General features: G+C 39.2%; 1 protein-coding gene across 1 annotated transcript in view; it reads right to left on the bottom strand.

The window, feature by feature from the left end:
• Positions 1-2,455: 2,455 nt before the first annotated feature.
• The window catches only part of LOC127197584 (solute carrier organic anion transporter family member 1A5-like), a 39,185-nt gene continuing 21,710 nt past the window's right edge, over positions 2,456-19,930 (bottom strand). The window contains exons 9-13 of the mRNA XM_051155531.1: positions 18,100-18,265; positions 10,248-10,420; positions 6,986-7,050; positions 5,774-5,891; positions 2,456-2,675 (exon numbers count right to left, since the gene is read on the bottom strand). Coding sequence (XP_051011488.1) covers positions 2,456-2,675; positions 5,774-5,891; positions 6,986-7,050; positions 10,248-10,420; positions 18,100-18,265 — 742 coding nt within the window. The remainder of the gene's footprint in view (positions 2,676-5,773; positions 5,892-6,985; positions 7,051-10,247; positions 10,421-18,099; positions 18,266-19,930) is intronic.

The raw sequence follows: 19,930 nt of genomic DNA on the forward strand, positions 1-19,930 counted from the left end.
CTCCCGAAATGTCCAGGTGAAGGATGGGGCCAGTTATGAACAGTACTCAAACATCAATATGTCCCCAGGCAGCACTCCATACAGAAAGTCTTGCTGTTCCTTAAAAGCTCTTCATTTGTATCACCCACAAAATTTAATGACTTCTGCATCAATTATTTTTTACTGTTGTGACTAAACACTACATACAAAGCAACATATAGAAATATTTATTTTGGCTTCGAATTCCAGGGGGATAGACATTCCTCAAGACAAGGGGGCATGACAGCAAATAGCAGGTATGGTGACTAGAGCAGCAAGCTGAGGTTTCATATCTTCAAGCAAAATAATAAGCAGAGAGTGAAATGGAAGTAAGGTGAGGCTTTTAACATGTAAACCAGCCCAGTGATGCACTCCCTCCAACAGAGATGCATCCCTTAATCCTCTGTCAGCAACATCACCAACAGAAATCCAAATATCCTGTTGCCTGAGCCTAGGAGGGACATTACTCATTAAAACCACAACAACTTGATTTTGTTTTTAACGTTTACCATGAATTTTATTGATATCGATTTTCCAGCAAAAGATAGTCTTTAAAACTTTTTAATTCTTATTTATATGTTTATTTATTTGCTTGATTGATTTTGGGGGTGTGTGGCATGTATACCAAGTACCTGTGTAGAGGGCAAATGACAATTTTTTGTTTTGGTTTTTCAAGATAGGGTTTTTACTGTGTAGCCTTGGTTGTCCTAGCTCTGCTTTGTAGACCAGGATGGCCTCAGATTCATAGAGATTCATCTGTCTCTGCCTCTGCCTCTGCCTTCCTGTGGGCTGGATGATGAAGTTATTTTTATATAATCACGTTTATTTCTCTTAGTTTATTTCTTAACCCAGCTATCACACAAATGTCGATACTATTTTAATTTGTTTATAAAGCTTTACAACACAATCTTGATCAGTTTGAGTCTGTTCTTAACCCTTGATGTTGTCCTAACTACATCTTTCCCAAAATTCCCAAGTTACTTGCTTTTAGTCCTTTCTTTCTCCAGATGAATCCTCTTTATTTCTCCTGCATCTCTGCCTGTGGGTAAATGCCCTACTGAAATCTCTACCTCCTCTTCTAATGCCTCTTCTTCTGGCAGGGAGGAAGTCCAGCCCTATTCTCTCCCCTGCTCAGTAATTGGATGTAAGCTGCTTTATTGGAATATTAGGAGATATTTGGGGAGCAGTGTTTGTGTAATATTGGGACAGGTGATTCTTAAAACAAGGATTACAACCAGATATGGATGTTACAGAAATCAGCATTTTAATTATGCAATGACCTTATGACAATAGCTGGGATTATAAATTTAATCCACTGTGCCCAGCTCAGGACAATTTTCAAGAGTTGTTTCTCTCCTTTTACCAGGTTGGTCCCAACTTGTCAGGCTTGGTGGCAAATGCTGGTTTCCACTGAGACATCTAGCTGGCCCCTCTTGAAAGGTTTTACTTTAAGATGATTATGAAAGTTAATAGCCATGCACTCTGGGGACACATGGATACAATGACACTGGGCCTAAGATGCCTCCTGAATATGAGAAAATAGCCTTGTGATAACATATTATTCTGTGTCAAATCTTGATTTATTTTACTTTATTTTATTTTTTCAGCATATTACTATACCTTGGGGCTTAACTCGAGGCCTCCCCTGCATTCAGCATGCACTGTACCACTGAGATACAACCCCATCTCTCCAAATGCTCTTTGAAAGGACTGGCTTTCTCAAACACTTGCTTTTAATAAATAGCTTCATGGCTAGCTTTGAAATGCTAGAAAAAAGTTGACACTTTTTTCTACATGATTTTAATAACCTGATTAAATCTGTGCTGAAAACAAATGATCAAATGTGTGACATAAGTAATGAAAGAAAGGGATGACGTATTAATGAGAAATCTAATCTTGGAAGCATCAAAATCTAGAATAAATAAAGAAAGTTAACAACTTCTAAATTGTTAAAGACACATACAAACATTTTTCATGTGGAAAGGATAGATTTGAACAAATTATTTTAATGTGACTTGACCAGTATGAACATTTTCAGCTCTAACTATATTCAATAAAGAACAGTAAATTCAATGAAAGTAAAGATTTTGTGGAACAGGAAAATTTTAAAGCTATTTGAAGATAAGTGAGAAGCAAACACTTCCTTTGATTGAATTTAAAACAATAAAATAAATAAAATGCAATTTGCAATTCCATCTTGAAAATAAAAGCAGTTTTAAAGTTCAGTGTGGGTTCTCCAAAGAAGACTTCCCAAAAAAATCTTAGGTGCTACCCCAAAGTTCTGAAAATGCTATCAGTGAATATTTTGATCATGATTAAAAATAATTGTTGATGTCTTTACACATTAAAAAAATAATTCCTATAGTACCTCTTATGATGCAAAGCAAATGAAATGTACATTCTTGTTATGAGCTTGTACAGACCAATAGAAAACTCACTACAGCTTAGTTTTCAGTTCTCCATCATTCTCAACCTCAGGACTTCTGTGCACATCTAAGCATTTGCTGTCCTTCTCTGTGAGCTTCATTTCTGCAAGTCCAGTTTCTGAAGAGTTGATTTCCCCAGGGAGTTGGAGCTTCCTCATGAGTGTTAGGATGAAGAATGCTGGGAGATAGCTTGATCCTTTTACTGCTGCAGGCACCCCCAGGTAAATGCGCCTGTTGAAAAGAACTAGTCTGTATTAAATCTTAATGTTTCTTGAGAGCTAATTTTGTATATTCTTACAGATCCTTTATGCCTTGAAGAATATCACATGGAGATAATTATGCCCAAGTATTTTATATAATATATCTTACTGAGTTATTACTTTTGTTTGCTAAAATGTCAAAAAATCCATAAAACTTTAAGCATATTCTCTTCATGTTTGTTTTGGCTCATTTCCATTGTCATCCCAACTGGATTTAGGATCATTATAGAAGTGTATCTCTGAGTTTGTCTATGAGGATGTTTTCAGAAAGGTTTGAATGGCATTGAATTCCCACCATGAATGTGGGAAGCACTCAATGCTTCCAGAAAGAGCAATCAACATAACCAGCCTCCTCAAACTTAGCCACCTGTGCCATTACTTCACACTCTGCCGCCATGCCTCCCCTGCCATTATCACATGGTCTCTGAAATACTGAGCAAAACAAGCAAGCAGAAGCATGCTAAATTATGCTAAGGGAACTCCTTTTTTGATTACACTTGTGTAAAACATCATAAGGTCACTTTTAATGTGGTCTCTCCTCAGAGTTGGTGTGATATTGCCATCCTTGTATATCTAAAATAATGACTCAGTCATTTTAGTTAGCAAATTCGACTTGTTAATTTTCATACATGAATTTGGCATGTACAGGATTCAATTTATCTTATAATTGATTTTATTTTAACTTATGCATTGATGTTTGCTATCTGAATATATATGTGATCATGAGTCCTGGGAGTAACATCAACCTCAGAGTTGTACTAAGAGGAAGTTATGATCCTCCCAATGTGGATCTGGATTTATGTTCTAAGCAAGAGTAATATGTATTCTCAAACTCTGAGCCATCTTTTCATTTGAAGAACTTGTCCAGTTTAATCATGAGGACAGTACAAGCTTCCTAAAATGAATTAGGTAATTTTTACTTCCACCATTTCTTAGGAGAACTTATATACCGTTATAAGAATTTGTTCTTTGTCAATCTGATAAAATATGCCTTAAGGTTTTTTGATTTCATGTGTTTAAAATTTTTTTTGACATATGCACATTTCTAAATAACTATGAGAGTATTCCTTCCTGTTCTCAACGTGCCTACACTAAAACCTGGTATAGTTTCAACTCCATACAATCTAGCATCTGCCTGAGTGGAGTATGTTAACCTGTAAACACATCCAAGAAACATTAACTGAGATGAGAAGAGTCTGCCCAGAGTTGTTGTTACCATTTTAAGTCAGGAGATCCTGGACTGCATAAGAATAGAGAAAATTTAGCCAGGGCTTGGTAGTGCAGACCTTTAATCCCAACACTTGGGAGGCAGGGGTTGCATAAGAACAGAGAAAATGTAGCCAGGGCTTGATGGTGTAGACCTTTAAACCCAACAGTTGGGTGGTGGCATAGATAAATATATCTCAAGGCCAGCTTGTTCTACAAAGTTAGTTCCAGAACAGCCAGTACTATATACAAAGCAGCCAAATATTGGACAAGAAAAGCAAGCAAGCAAACAAACAAACAAACAAGAATAGAAAAAATGATCAGGTCTCCATCTATAGAAGAAAGTATAAATAAAGTATATAAGTGCAGATTCTTAACACTTTAGATATAACAGTATATAAATATAATTAATTTTTTCTAAATGGATAATAGATTAACAAATATCTTGGTTCATTTTCCTGCCACTATTAAAAAAAAAACAAAACAATTTACAAAATCAGTTTATGGAAGAAGCGTTAATTTGCTAACAATTCCGGGATACAGTCCACCATTCTGGGGAAGTCAGGCAACTGGAACTTTAACACATACAGATATGCTGACAGAGGTAGTTGAGTCTTTTCACTATGTCACTATAGGTATCCTAGGATGAAAATGGGATTTCAGCCAGCCACAGCTATAAACACTTTGGACAGGGCAACGATCATCACTTTTCTCTCCCAGAATTTCTCAGTATAGTGCTGACTTAAAAAAAAAAAAAAAAAAGAGTAGGATTTGCTCATACTTAAAGAAGGGAATAATTTCTTTACCGAAGAGGCTTTAGGAACAAGGAGTCTTTGCCACAGTGCAGTCTGTAGCAAACAAAGTTACTCTGTAGGCTTCCTTGGTCTTACTACCCTAGACAGAAAACAGGGTAAGAGCCAGAGTTTGTTTCAAGGTCAACCTGGCATGATCTTGGGGGTGGAACATCAGTGAACCCAGAGTTCATTCACTATACTGTTAGTGGCATGTGCCTGCTAAGCAATGAGAGTGGTGGAAACCATGGTAGTAGCTGTTTTTAGTCCAAGCAGCAGCATGGGATCAGTCATCACTAGATGCACCCAGATCTCAAATACTAGGCTCCTGGGTCTCCTGGTTCTTGGTGGTGATGGCTTTAGTTATTTCCGTATGTGGCATCTTCCTCTCATTTGTGACACTATCAGCAAGCTTGTGCCACAATCACTCTATGGAGACATGTTCTCTTGCTGTGGTGGCTAATCTCGAAGTGCAATGGGGGCGTTTTTGGGTTCACAGAGATGAGATTGTCAGTCATAATTAGATGAACAAAGTCTCCAGATAATCTACTGGCTACAGCACCTGGGACACTTGGTTAAACTGCATGGTACTACACAGATTTGGGATTCTCATCAATTCAGGCTGCAAACATGAGTGAGATGTGCGCTTTTCAGGACTTAGAATGCCACAATCCATGCTGCCTAAATGTGCTGTGACTCTGTGATCCTAAACCCTGCAGAAGAGAGGGGTCCCTCCTCTCGGTCCATGGATCTGGTTAGGTACGTGCTGAGAGGTTTAGTTCATACCTACAACACAGCTCTCCCAGGTCCTGAATCTTGCTGTCCTGTTTATCTCTTGTGTTCTGCCATACTAGCTCAGCTCAAAATACTTCTGGCCCTGCTGCTTCAAGGTATCAAGTGTATCCAGCACTTTGTAAAAATGGGGAAATATTAAAATATATAAATAAGAAAGCCATACCATCCATGTGCATCCTGAAAATGATGCCGTATGCAATCTTACCACTCAAGAAAATGTTGTATATGAATGAGGACATTTTATGCTCCAAAAGTAGGTCTTAAAAGTTATCTTTACCTGAAGCTATTTATATCATACATCCTGCATGCCCCTGCATCACCACATTTCCGAGTTCCCCAATATAAACATGTTCTGTCTATCAAGGCACCAAGGAAAATAGGTCCTGGGATTCCGCCTGCAGTGAAGAGAAAAAAACACCACACCCCAGATTAACAACAATAACTACAAAAGACCCACCCCACTGATAGAAAAAAAGAGAGGAAGAGAAAGATGTTAGCTATTTGGAAGCACTTCAATTTCCCTGTTTTGAAAGGGTAATATAATGAATTACAAATCAAATGCTCTAAACTTGCTTTGAGGAATTATGCCTTGATATAAAATTTCTGGATCACAACAAATGAAATCCATGTATAAGATGCTAGGAAAGTATTGATTTAGTTCATAATCATGACCCTCATGTATTTTCTGAAATCTCTTCTATTGGTTTTCTGTACACCCAACTAACAAAACCATTTCCTTCTCATTTTATTGGTGAATCTACTACAAGATGAAAGGTGTAATTAAGTTCAGGTGAAATCTTTAAAGAGAAGGAGAAACAGTTTTCATGTCTATAGTTACTTCATTCTCAAATTAATTACAAGTGGTAATTTCCAAGCACAAAGGCTTGGAACCTGAAGTTCAGGGTAAAGTGGTCAGGGCACATCTATGTTAAAGATGTTACAAGGTCACTGGAACATCCTGCACGTGGGCAGTTGGGATATTGCAGATGCATAGATAAATTATCTTTACCTCTCTCATTGATCATTCATTGCCCCATCCCTGTATCTGACCACATGTCTGTGTGACTATCACAAGGAACTTTGGTGATGTCTTGACTTAGGAGGTCATGAGCCTCCACCCACTGAAGCCCTAAGAGTGCCTGCGGATAGCATCAGTATCTACAGCAGAGCATTCCCTGCTTCGCTGTTACTACCCTATCTCATGTTCTGACTGGTATATTTGAGAAGTGCCTTGTTCATGGATTCCTTTATTCTCGAACTATGAACATCCCAAATAGCTCTCATTTTACAACATATTTGGACAACCTGAATCTGTGTGCCCGTGTCATGGTCACTCATGATTTGATTCTAGAATAAACCTGTACTCCCTTTAAGACAAGAGTTGTATTTCCGGTTAACAAGATAACTTCTGTCTTCTTATTTAGGCAAAACTATTTGTGTTTACTAAGCACCTAATATAGGTCTGATATGTTGAAGAACTTCTTCATACCAAATGTTCTTATGCAAAATGTATGTATTCCAACTCCCAATGACTTCTCTTCAGATTTGATACACCTGAAAAAAATATATGTGATATATACATACATATATACATAAAATTTCATCACACAAATCCATATCTGCCCTACCATCCTCCAATGACAGTGGTAATTCATGGTTCTAATGCTTTAGCTTTTCATCCGAAAGTGAGAATGGTACAGCTCTGCCTCTGTTAAACCCATACCGAGGAAGGAGAGTAAATACTCCTAAAAGTTGTCCTCTGACCTACACATCTAAAGCACAGCTGAGCTCCTTAACAGAGATTTTTCTGCTAACTTAGATAAAGAGGTTCCTGATGACAGTGGCAACCACCATGCCAAACATAACATAAAGGACCCAACTTTGAAACCACAAGCCAAACAAACCTTTCCTTCTCTTAAGTTGTTTGTCAGGCTTTTTCTAACATTGATAAAAAATATAACATATGCCATATAAAAATTTAAGGTATGGTAAGTGAATTCCCACATATTAAAAAAAGAAAGAGCCGATTACCCATGATATGGCTTTGAGAAAATTACTTTGTTATATGGATTAATAACTTTAAATATTTTTCTCCACTATACTGCCCACAAATATAGACTTTAGATAGTTTTGAGAATTACATTCAAAAGGGAAGCCATAAGGTCATAAGGATAAAAACTGAAAAAATATTCTTATAAATTAGAAATATGGAAGCCATTTTAAAATATTGTCTTTTCCCACCAAGTACATCCTTGGGTAAGAAAATAAAAATATTTGAGGTTCTAACAGGAGAGTTCAGCTGCTCATATGTATAACTGTTAAAATTTTGTTTTGGAAGTCATTTCATGGAATACTTTAAGAAAACACAACAGACAAGAAAAATAATGATAGTATGCAAACAGCAGTGCTATATTTTCTATCATTTGTATTGAAAGAATCAAATTCAGCAAGAAGAGGCAAAGACATATAAGAAAAATAATTTCAATACCCCTTACCCTCGTTACACCAATAAAGCACACATTAGATCCTATAAGATGGCTCAGTAGATAAATTTCCTTGACACTAACCTTGGTAAACTGAGTTCAGTGCCTGGAACCCATGTGGTGCAATATGAACCAACTCCTGGGAAATGTTTCTTCATTTCAGTATGCATGCCATGGCAGACAAACACACACAGGAACACAAAAACATACTCATGCATGTTCAGACTAGCACATACACACAAAATATTTTAAATAATAATACATTAAACCCTCATCTGGCCACATTTTCTTAGACCCAGTTGAAGAGTCAACTTTAGAAAGTAAGAGAACTGAGCAGGTGAGTGTGGGATGGAAGTGGAAGCAGGTACACAACAAACATGAGAGCATCTCTCCAGAGCATATTGGGAGGGTCTAACAGGAGAGTTCAGCTGCTCATGTGCCCTTCACCTATAACCATCCTCCACTATTAGGAAAAGATACCCTTATCAACTGAGCATGCAGCTTTTGAATTAAGGCACAGGGAGTATTGAGGGAGAAAGGAGACACTGCTGACCAACAGCAACTGAAACTGCCTGGCATGTGTTGGGGTGAAAAATGTCACAGCCAAATGTCCCTCAGGAAAAATAAGAATTAAAAATTATCAATACTTGGTGCCTTTATCTGTCCATGACCAATAAACTGAAGAAGGGCATATACCACTTCTGCATTTCATGAATATAAAAATATATCATCTTACAAGAGAAATGAACAAATAAGGACATATATCTAACGTATTCGAGTATGTGTGAAGGGTAGAATCAGGGGAAAGGATGAGAAGAGAGGAGGGGAGGGAAAAGGAGAGGAGAAGACAGGACATACAGAAGACAAGACCAGAGAAGATGAGAGAAAATAAAAGAAGACAAGAGAGGAGAAGAGGAGTGTGATGGAGGAAGAGGAGAAAAGAAAAAAATAAGGAAAAGAGAAAGGGATTTGATAAAGAAGGAAGTGGAAAGGGAGAGTGGGCAAGAAATTGGAAAAGCACAAAGAAAGAAAGAATTGACAAACATGGTCCAGTCGATAAGGATATTGTATCTTATACATAAATTAGTCACACATTATGGTGAACTCAACTTCGCAGCTAAATTACAATGAGATAATAAAAGGCAGGTAGAACTGTTTTCCCATTGTGAGTGTGTGTGGAATTTTCTAGACTACAAAGAACACCTGCTAAGAATATAAACTTTGAAACTTGGCTCTGCCACATTCTCATTTTATGTGTAAGAGCTGAGCATCTGCCATTGCCCTCATAACCCTCCTTGTCCAGAGTCTATGCTCATGCACTAATGTACTTCCTGGTTAGAGAGCATCTGCCATTGCCCTCATAACCCTCCTTGTCCAGAGTCTATGCTACTGCACTAATGTACTTCCTGGTTAGAGAGCATCTGTCACTGCATACATGTTTCTTTACAAAGACTCTTTGAGCTCAGGAGGTCAAGGGACCCCGGTCACTTTTACACAAGGTTTCACACTGTGCCAGTCAGTTGGCTGAGCCACAGGAAGTGAGTGCTACCCAAACACTCTTCACCTGTCAGAACACAGTGTCTGTTCATTTAGGCTTAAGATATAAGGGTCAGAAATAGAAAGGATGGGAGAGAAAATTCCACCAAATTTTAAATTATTGCTAAATTCAGGAATGTTTAGTATAAGGGTCTTGATAAATGTATGTTTAGAGCATTGAGGTCCTAGGGACCAATAACAAGGGCCTCTCTTGGGAACATTAATATAAAAGAACAAAAATCTAAATGACAACAGTGGGATGACTCAGTGAGTATACATTCTGGTCATAAAGACTTGGTGATCTGAATTTAATCCCCAGAACCCAGGAACATTAGTAAAATATTAAAATAAATACACCCAAATCAGTGGAATGCATCTGTAATCCCAGCATTCCCAGTGAAATAGGAGGAGAAAACAAGACTGCTTGACCTTGAGGCCCAGGTAGGCTGGAGTGCACAGGCAGCACAGCAGCAGAAATAACAAGAGAGACCTTGCTTCAAAACAAGATGAAGGAGAGAACTGAATCCCCAACAATGTCTTCTGACGTCCCTGTGTTCGTAGTGGCACACAGGAGCCTACACCACACCACACACACACATACACACACACACACACACACACACACACACACACACACACACACACACTTGCATATGCACATACAATCACTCATATAGGCACACACTATGAAGAAGAAAAGACAGAAAGCTAAATGAAGGTGTTACTTATTACCTCAGGAGAACCATGTACCCAGGAATGGCTGCTAGAGAGTAGATGAAACTGAGAATTACTGACAGGATTAAAAAGTACTGCAGCATCTTAGCACAGTCAGGGCCCTTGTTACACAGCCCGAGGACAGCAGATGAGTTTCCTGATGAGCGAATGCAGCTGCAGTTTTGAAACACCTGTCAAAAAACAAACAAACAAAAAACAGTGTTCTATTTAAGGAAGAAAAATACTGGGGTTAAACCTTCTGTATTTTCTACACAGATATTGGATCAAATGGAGAGTGTTGTGGCTAATGACTGACATAACTGAGAAGAGGAGAACTTACCTAGGATGAATGAGAACAGTTTGAGCACAAACACCATTGAATAAAAAATACTAACTAATTAAAATAGAGGCTTCCTTTCCTCTTTATTTCCAGCTCCTTTTTGTATGTCAGAATTCTATCACAAAATATGAGCATGTAGGTTTTTTTAAATGACACTATTTTTTAAATAAACAGATTAAATTTACAAAACTTCAATTACTCTGAATGCACTTTATTTTTAATTATTCAGTTGGTTGGTTGGTAGGTTATTTGTGTGTGTGTGTGTGTGTGTGTGTGTTGTGTGCGTGTGTGTGTGTGTGTGTGCATGTGTGTGCATAAATATGTCTATGTATGGATATGTGTTTGTCATGGCATATAAGTAGAAGTAAAGGAATAAGTTATGAAAGATACTTTTTAACCTTACACAACATGGGTCCCAGCATATAATTCTTGTGGTATAAATAAATAATGTCTTGTTAGGTATATTTTACCTAGTACTAAGCACTACAACAAAATGTAAATCAGAATGTTGTTGGAATAATTAGGTGCTTACAATTAAATAGTCATGTCCCCAAGAAAAGAGTTTATGTTTTTAATTGTTCTGTTTCCAGGTCTGGTTAGGAATCAAAATTCATGTTTAATCTTGCTTATCAATCAAGAAAAATGCTAGACTCTTTATCATGATAAACTATTATGCTTAGGGACTGGAGAGATGAAAGTCAGAAAACTCTCACACAAACATGAGTTTGCATCCCCAGCACACACATGAGAAATACATGCTTAGAGGATTTGCTTGCAACACTGGTGCTCTGAAGGTGGGAACAAGTGATTCTCTGGGGCTCACTTACCAAGAAGCCTACAAGAACCAGCAAATTCCAGGCCAGTGTATTGGCATAATGTCCTTGTGGACTGTGCAGTTAACCCTGGTTCATTCAAATGCTGATTTCTCTACCTCACTATCTGGTTTCAATCTGGACATTGGATTGTGATGTTTGTTCTAAGTATCTCCTGTCTTGAGTTTGTGTAAGCATGTCACCATTTGTTTTCTGTATTACCAATAAAAGCCAACTAGTCAATACTGAGCAATAAGAGAATAGGATAGAACATACTGGTCAGTGAGAGGAGGAGAAAGAAGAGGAGTACAAGAGGAATGCATGTGGAGGAGACTGGGAAACACGAGGAGGAATGAGCTAGACCTAGGAGATGAGTAAAACACAAGTATAATGTGGGAAATATGAATAGAGTAAAATATACTAGCTTGGAGGTTTATAATGGAGTATTTATTGCACAGTATTGTGCTCTGGGCTAATAAAATGAATCTTAGTCTCTCTGTATGGTTAAGGAGTAACCATTGATTTATACTAAAATTATAAATAAAATTTAACATTAAATATTAATAATCATTCAACACCTGTGAGATCCTGTCTCAAAAGGACAAAGGACAAATTACATGGGACCTGAGATTTAACAGTTTAGGTTATCTCCTGTCCTCCATATGCCTAGGCACCTGCACACACACACAGACACACACACTCACACACAGACACACACACACACACACACACACACACACACTAAATACATATATACAAACATGCATACAACATACACATGTGCATACATAAAAATAGTTGAAGCAAGCTCATGATATGAAAAATATAAAGTTTCTGTACACTTCACCTACACAGCTGTGGGCCTTTGTCTGGAGGTGGAGGAGACACTCCCTTCTATTAAGCTTTGTGCTTGGAAATAGGTGGGTGTACATGGCTGGCAGACCCTAAAATGTGTAAAAGGCTAGATCTTTGCAGGGACACTTTCTTTCTTTTTTTCTTTTTTTAAAAAAATATATTTTATTGATTTATTCATATTATATATCAATTGTTATCCCATCTCTTGTATCCTCCCATTCCTCCCTCCCTCCCATTTTCCACTTACTCCCCTCCCCTATGACTGTGACTGAGGGGGATCTCCTCCCCCTGCATATGTTCATAGGGTATCAAGTCTCTTCTTGCTTGCCTGCTATCCTTCCTCTGAGTGCCACCAGGCCTCCCCATCCAGGGGATGTGGTCATATACGGGGCATCAGAGTTCGTGTGAAAGTCAGAACCCACTCTCCACTCAACTGTGGAGAACGTCCTGTCCATTGGTCAGATCTGGGTAAGGGTTCAAAGTTTACTGCACGTATTGTCCTGGGTTGGTGCCATAGTTTGAGCAAGACCCCTGGGCCCAGATCTGCCTATCATAATGTTCTTCTTGTAGGTTTCTAGGACCCTGTAGATCCTACTATTTCCCCATTCTCCCATGCTTCTCTCACCTAGAGTCCCAATAGGATGTCCTCCCCTCTGTCTCACTTTCCTGGTAAGTGAAGGCGTTCGTGGGACATGCCCCTTGGGCTAGTGTGCAGATATAAGTGAGTATATACCACTTGAGTCTTTCTGCTTCTGGGTTAACTCATTCATCTTGATCATTTCTAGTTCAATCCATTTGTCCACAAATTTTGGGAATTCTTTGTTTTTAATAGCTGAGTAGTATTCCATAGTGTATATGTACCATAGTTTCTTTATCCATTCTCCTACTGAGGGACACTTAGGCTGTTTCCATGATCTGGCTATTATGAATAAGGCTTCTATGAACATGGTTGAGCAAATGTTCTTGTTGTGTGCTGGAGCATCTTCTGGGTATATTCCAAGGAGTGGAATAGCTGGGTCTTGAGGAAGCCCTATTCCCAGTTTTCTGAGATAGCACCAGATAGATTTCCAAAGTGGCTGTACTAGTTTGCATTCCCACCAGCAATGAAGGAGTGTTCCTCTCTCTCTGCATCCTCGCCAGCATGTGGTGTTGCTTGAATTTTTGATCTTAGCCATTCTGATGGGTGTAAGATGGAATCTCAGAGTTGTTTTGATTTGCATTTCCCTGTGGACTAAGAATGTTGAGCATTTCTTTAAGTGTTTCTCAGCCATTTGATACTCCTCTGTTGAGAATTCTCTGTTTAGTTCTGAGCCCCATTTCTCAATTGGGTTATTTGTTTTGGTGGTGTTTAATTTCTTGAGTTCTTTATATATTTTGGATATTAGACCTTTGTCAGATGTAGGGTTGGTGAAGATCTTTTTCCCAGTCTGTAGGCTGTCGCTTTGTTCTGTTGACAGTGTCTCCTGCCTTACAGAAGCTTCTCAGCCTCATGAGGTCCCATTTGTTAATTGTTGACCCTAAGGCTTGGGCTGTTGGTGTTCTGTTCAGGAAGTTGTCTCCTGTGCCAATGTGTTCCAGGCTCTTCCCCACTTTTTCTTCTAACTTACCTAGTGTCTCTGGTTTTAGGAGTTACTCTAACCAAGCAAGTAAAGGACTTGTTTGAAAAAATTTCAAAACTCTGAAGAAAAAGATTGAAGATGACATGAGAAGATGGAATGATCCTCCTTGCCCGTGGATCAGGAGAATTAACATAGAAAGAGATTTAAGATGACATCAGAAGATGGAAAGATCTCCCTTATTTGTGGATCAGGAGAAGTAACATAGAAAAAATGACCATCTTACCAAAAACAATTTACAGGTTCCATGCAATCCCTATTAAAATACCTACACAATTTTTCAAAGACATTGAAAGTTCAATTCTCAACTTCATATGGAAAAACAAAAAAACCCAGAATAGCTAAAACAATCTTTTACAATAAAAGATCCTCCAGAGGAAACTCCATACCTGATCTCAAGCTGTACTATAAAGCAATCGTAATTAAAACACCATGGTACTAGCACAGCAATAGGCTGGTTGATCAGTGGAATCAAATCGAAGACCCAGATATGAATCCACACACATATGGTCACTTGATTTTTGACAAAGAAGCCAAATCTATTCAATGGAAAAAAGATAGCATCTTCAACAAATGGTGCTGGTCTAACTGGATGTCTATGTGTAAAAAAAAAAAAAAAAAAAAAAAAAATGCAATTGGACCCATATTTGTCACCATGCACACAACTCAAATCCAAGAGGATCAGGAACACTTTCAGAGCAAACCACTCAGACTTTAGGCTAAAAGATATCAAAAGCTGGATCTTTGAAGAAAAACATATCAAAGCTGCCCTGGAGACAGGCGTCCAGAACTGTCTAGGGTGTGGCTCCTGCAATTCAGATACCTTTGGTTTAAAAATCCAGAGGTCTGAGGTGGGGGCCCTCACTCCTCCATTTCTCCCTGCACAACTCTCAGTCTTTGTCTTTCTTTTATCATTAAGCTTATTGAAGTAATATCTAGTTCTTTGACTCTTGACTGTCTTTATTTTATCCAACTGCAGTTGGTTACCTGACCTTTTACAAGTCTGAGGCTCCCTTCCCCGACTAGACTCCCATTGTATCAAGCCCAGCTAAGACACTCAGTGCTCCCTCAAGCTAGGGGATATGAATGGAAAGTTCCCTCATTGCGGAAGAGGCTTCATGACTGGTTCACCAGACAGAGCCTTCTTCATCTAGTCTCCAGAAGGATGAAAAAAAAAAAAACAAAACAAAAAAAACCTCTGTGATCAGATTCTTAGCACAGCCTCCCAGAGAAAGGAGCCCACAGTTGGCACCTAACATGGGGCAACATCTTCATCTACTGCTAAAAAGTAAAAATACCAGTCATGACAAAGGAGGGTGAGTTTTCCCATGCCTAAAAAGGCTTGACAGGGGTAAAAATCTTTATATCATCTACTTTTCCTGCTTTTCTCTTCTGGTCAGACCCCTTGCATGGGTCCAATAGAGTTTGTGGAATGACTGAAGCCTTTTGGTGAGGGCAACTCTCTGACACTGGTGGAAGACTCCCTAACCTAACCTCTGGACCCTGACTGCTCATCTGGGTGTGGGAGCCTCTCTAAACAAAAACTGGTTACACAGTGATCAAGCAAAAGACATCTGGGGCGGCTGCCAGTCCTGAAAACTGCGCTAGGCTGGTGTTGGTGATGGCGGTGAATCCCTCTAACAAGAAATTGTTTAGGGAACACTGACCATCCTCAGCAGCCCGTCCTGTCTTTTTCTATCACCATGGGAAGCAGTTCTTCACGTAAGAAGGACCCTTTTATGAGCACATGCAATATTTATAACCCTTATAAATGGTCCTGAGTTGCCTCCATTGTCTAAAATATAAATATTCACGGTATAATAACATCTCCCCGATTTCCATGTATCTTAAGTATGATCCTCCAATGTTTCAAACTAATTCAATATATGACCCTTCCTAAATCTTCCCAAAAAAAAATTTCTATGAGGGCTACATACTGGACAGCCTTACCTATCTTATTCCGCACCCGACCCCACCCCCCCCCCCTGCTTCAATTCAACCACCCACCTACCCACAGAGTTCTACTGTAAACACAGGCTACCCTCACTCCATTCCACTTCCAGTGAACAAAACAACCCCTGATTCCCAGGCTTCTAGATAGAACCACCCCCTCAAAAGCCAATAAATAAATAAATAAATAAATAAATAAATAAATAAATAAATAAAACAAATAAGAGCCAAGTAACTTCATAGCCTCTTATCTCCCACCCTATACCACAGACCAGCCTTATAATCTCCATGATTCTGTGACAAGATCAAAAACTCAGATTAAATTCCTGACAGACTCTGCCACTTCTACTCATGACTCCTTTGGGGACCAGAATTTCAAAAATTCCTAGTGTTCCCAGTCAGGAAAAATCAGACTCAGATTATACTCCCTGGGGACTCCTTAAACTTTTTAGCCAAAAACCCTTCTTTACAGAGTTGCAGAAGATATTTTGTTGTACAAATTGTTTCTGTACAATCCAAACTAAAAATAAAACAATCTCTTCCCCTGACAACACCTGTTTAAATCCATATCAACAAGTCAACCCTAGTGTAAACAAACTCACCTCAGTCCCCAACCACAAATCTAAGTGCCTATTGACTCATCTGAGCTGGGGCAAGAAAGAACCAATGCCCTTAAGTTTCAGGGCTCTAAATGTGCCCCCACGAAAGGCCTCTACAACGAAATTACTTAAATCAGGGATGATCCTGTTTGTCCGGAGTAAAATCCACAGGAGTCTCTGCCATTTTCAGCACAGAGGCAAAACTACATCCTGACCCCACCCACAACTTTTCCAATCTGGCTTCAGGCTACAAAAGTTAAGCTCAAGGGTGTCAGACCTAGTACAGCACTGGCACCTTTTCCTAGGGCTGTGCCCACCCAAGCTAAGTACTTCTCCTAGACTGTCTACCCTGGCCAGCCTGTCTACACTGGAAGAACTCTAGAGCCTGGAGGTGTCTGGTTATCTCCCCGGGCCTCGCTCTATTCCCACTACTCAAACACCCAAAACAAAAAGGACAGAGGTACAAAGACAGGCATAAAAATAAAATTGACAAGGACCTGCCCTCTGGCTGGCCACAGGCTGGCTGCCACTACATGCACTCTCTGGGATGGCTGGGAAAAGGTGGCTTGTGGTCTTCACTCTAGTGGTTCTTGACTTCACTGACAACAGTGGATCTCCCAGGTCTGAGGACTACAGCCTCTGGCCAGCTAGGCTCAATCCTGGAGCCCTGGGAGTTGTCTGCGCCCTCCCCCCTCCCAACTTAACAACTATCCTTAAATGTCCCTATCCTCTAGAATTTAGGACAGCTCCTCAACAAAACAACTTACCACATTTTAAAGCAAGATTCCTCTCAAAGGTTCCATTGGGCTCTCCCCTTTCTCAGAGAGATCCAATAACTCAACTGACAAGGTTTCAAGCTCCGAAACAGAAAGTCCAGGGTTCGATTTCCTGCTAATTAAATGTCTTTTTTTCCTTTAAGATTCTAAATAATCAGGCTACCAGCCGAAATGTCTTCCGGTGCCAGAGATTTAACAGCATAGGTTGTCTTCTCTCTTCCATAGGCAAAGGCACCTGCACACACACACACACACACACACACACCTTACATACAAACATGCATACATACATACTCACATGCATACATAAAAATAGTTGAAGAACGCTCATGATATGAAAAAATAAAGTTTCTGTACACTTCAACTACACAGCAAGTTTGAGGCCAGCCTGGACTTCATAAGATCCTACCACAACAAAGGTCAAGTTCTGTCCAGAGTAACTTACAGTTTCAACTTTAATGTGGATTTACGTGCATGCTTCTGTATCTGTGTGTGCACAAACAGGTGCATGTGGGTGCCTGAGGAAAGCAGAGAAGGGTGTCAGATAGCCTGGAGCTGGGGTTGTGAGCTGCCCCATGTGTGCGCTGGGAACCAAACATGTCCTCTGAAAGAGCAGCAAGTGCTCTTTACAGTGGAGCCATCTCTCCATCCTGTCCAAACATTTTAACTCAGATCACTTGAACAATGTTCTCAACTGCTTTGAAATTACAAAATAATGCTCAGACTCTGTTAAAGCTCTACATAATATTTAGGAATTGAAAGGGCAAGTGTGCATATACAAAGTAAATTGAGTTGTTCACAAAAAGTATAAATCGAATTTTTAGGCATGACTATTTTTGCTTCTTAGCAGATGTAGGCTTAGGTCACAGCACATGTTAGTGCAGTACACAAACAGCAGCCCAAACACTGAAAGGGTGTTTACCATGTTGATTCCTGTTCCAGCAGACTTCTCACAGCCTGCAAGGCAGGCTGACATGTACGCTATGCCATTGTCGCCACACACTGGATCCCATGTTTTTGTTAAGCAGCTACACCTGGTGTTGCAGTCAGCAAGGGCCTTACTTTCCACATGTAAAGGCTGCCAAATTCTGAAATGATTTAAAATAATGTTACAGATGCTGAAAATGTACCCAAGCACTTTATTTTCTTCTCTTCATCTCAGCATTCATATGTTCACATGCACACAACCCAGAGAGAGACAGAGACAAGGAAACAGAGAGAGAGAGAGAGAGAGAGAGAGAGAGAGAGAGAGAGAGAGAGAAACAGACAGACAGACAGACAGACAGACAGACAAATTTTTCGTCTTCTGAGAAAATAGTCAGATAATCCAAATATCAATGTGAAGTGTTTAAACTGGTTTTTGGCACACACATGATTTGCTCTACGTGTCTCATGCCTGCTTTTTTTCAGTTACATCAAAAGCAAACACTAAGTGCCTACCCTATTGGAAAGTGATGTGCTGTTCGAGCTAACCTGAAGATGGCTAGTCTCTCATTGTTCTGCATGATGTAAAAAAAAATGACAGGGTTGACTTGAACAAAATCTGAAATTTACATTTATAACATAGATTCTGCATTCAGTCCCCAAAACAGATTGATTTGGCTAACCAGCTATGCTCTTCTCAGACATACAAAGTGCTCAGAACTTACAATGGGAATGAAAGAAAAAAAAATGTTGAGTCCAGTGGCTGAATTAAACCCTGTCTCTTGAATACAGTGTTCAGTCAGCATGACTGAGATGAGCTCAGTATGTATAATTCTACTTTGGTGTTGTTGAAGCTATTTAATGTTAACTCACTAATTCCCCTAAGTTTCAATTTCTACCTCTACAAAGAAAATGAAAATAATCCTGTCTTAAAAAGAGATTCAAACCAGATGATATGTATCATATGTAATATATTATTTATGATGTATATTTTAAATTATTTAAATCTTACAACTCTTAAGACTTTCGAAAGGAATTTTTACTTTGAATCTCTCTGTTTCTCTGTCTCTCTCAGTTTGTCTCTCTGTCTCTGTTCTCTCTCTCTTTAATGTGTGTGTGTGTGTGTTTGTGTGTGTGTCTGTGTCTCTGTGTGTGCGTGTGTGTATAGGCACACTTGTACAATAGCACACATGTGGAGGGTCAGAATATAACCTTCGACCTTGTTGGAGAGAGAATCCCCTACTGTTTGCTGCTGCAAATGACAGATTAGCAGTCCCTTGAAATGTCAGGGTTTCCACCCTGTGCAGCTCGGTTCACAGTAGAAACACTGGGCTTGCATATACCCTACCAGGTCGAATTTACACAGGTTCCAGGTATCTGAACTCAGGACCTCCTGCCTTCTCAGCAAACACTTTACCCCTGAGTCCTCTCCCCAACCCTTTGAAAGGAACACCCAAGGGTATGTTTAATTCCATTTTAACAGGTGAGTGCTTATATAGCTCTGCTCTAATATAAGTTTTACATTTCCTATGTTAATACAGAATATGACCAGACAGCAATTTAAATGTGAAATCTAACACTACAGAGTATATGAGATATAAGTACACCAGTGACATATATAAATTTATACTTAAGTTGATTTACCATGTATTCGATTCATTTATGCTAAACTTTAGCTGATCGTGAAACTTATGAAGGCCTGCTGGCCTGTGTAGTAAACTTTTAAAGTTATCTGTTGACGGGAGTATAAAATACATAGATAATCTAGACCGAAAGCCCTATGTTATCTTCCTTTATTACACTTTAAAGCGGACTAGGGTATCACCATG

The sequence above is a fragment of the Acomys russatus genome, chromosome 13 (genome assembly GCF_903995435.1).
Source record: "Acomys russatus chromosome 13, mAcoRus1.1, whole genome shotgun sequence".
Classification (NCBI taxonomy): domain Eukaryota; kingdom Metazoa; phylum Chordata; class Mammalia; order Rodentia; family Muridae; genus Acomys; species Acomys russatus.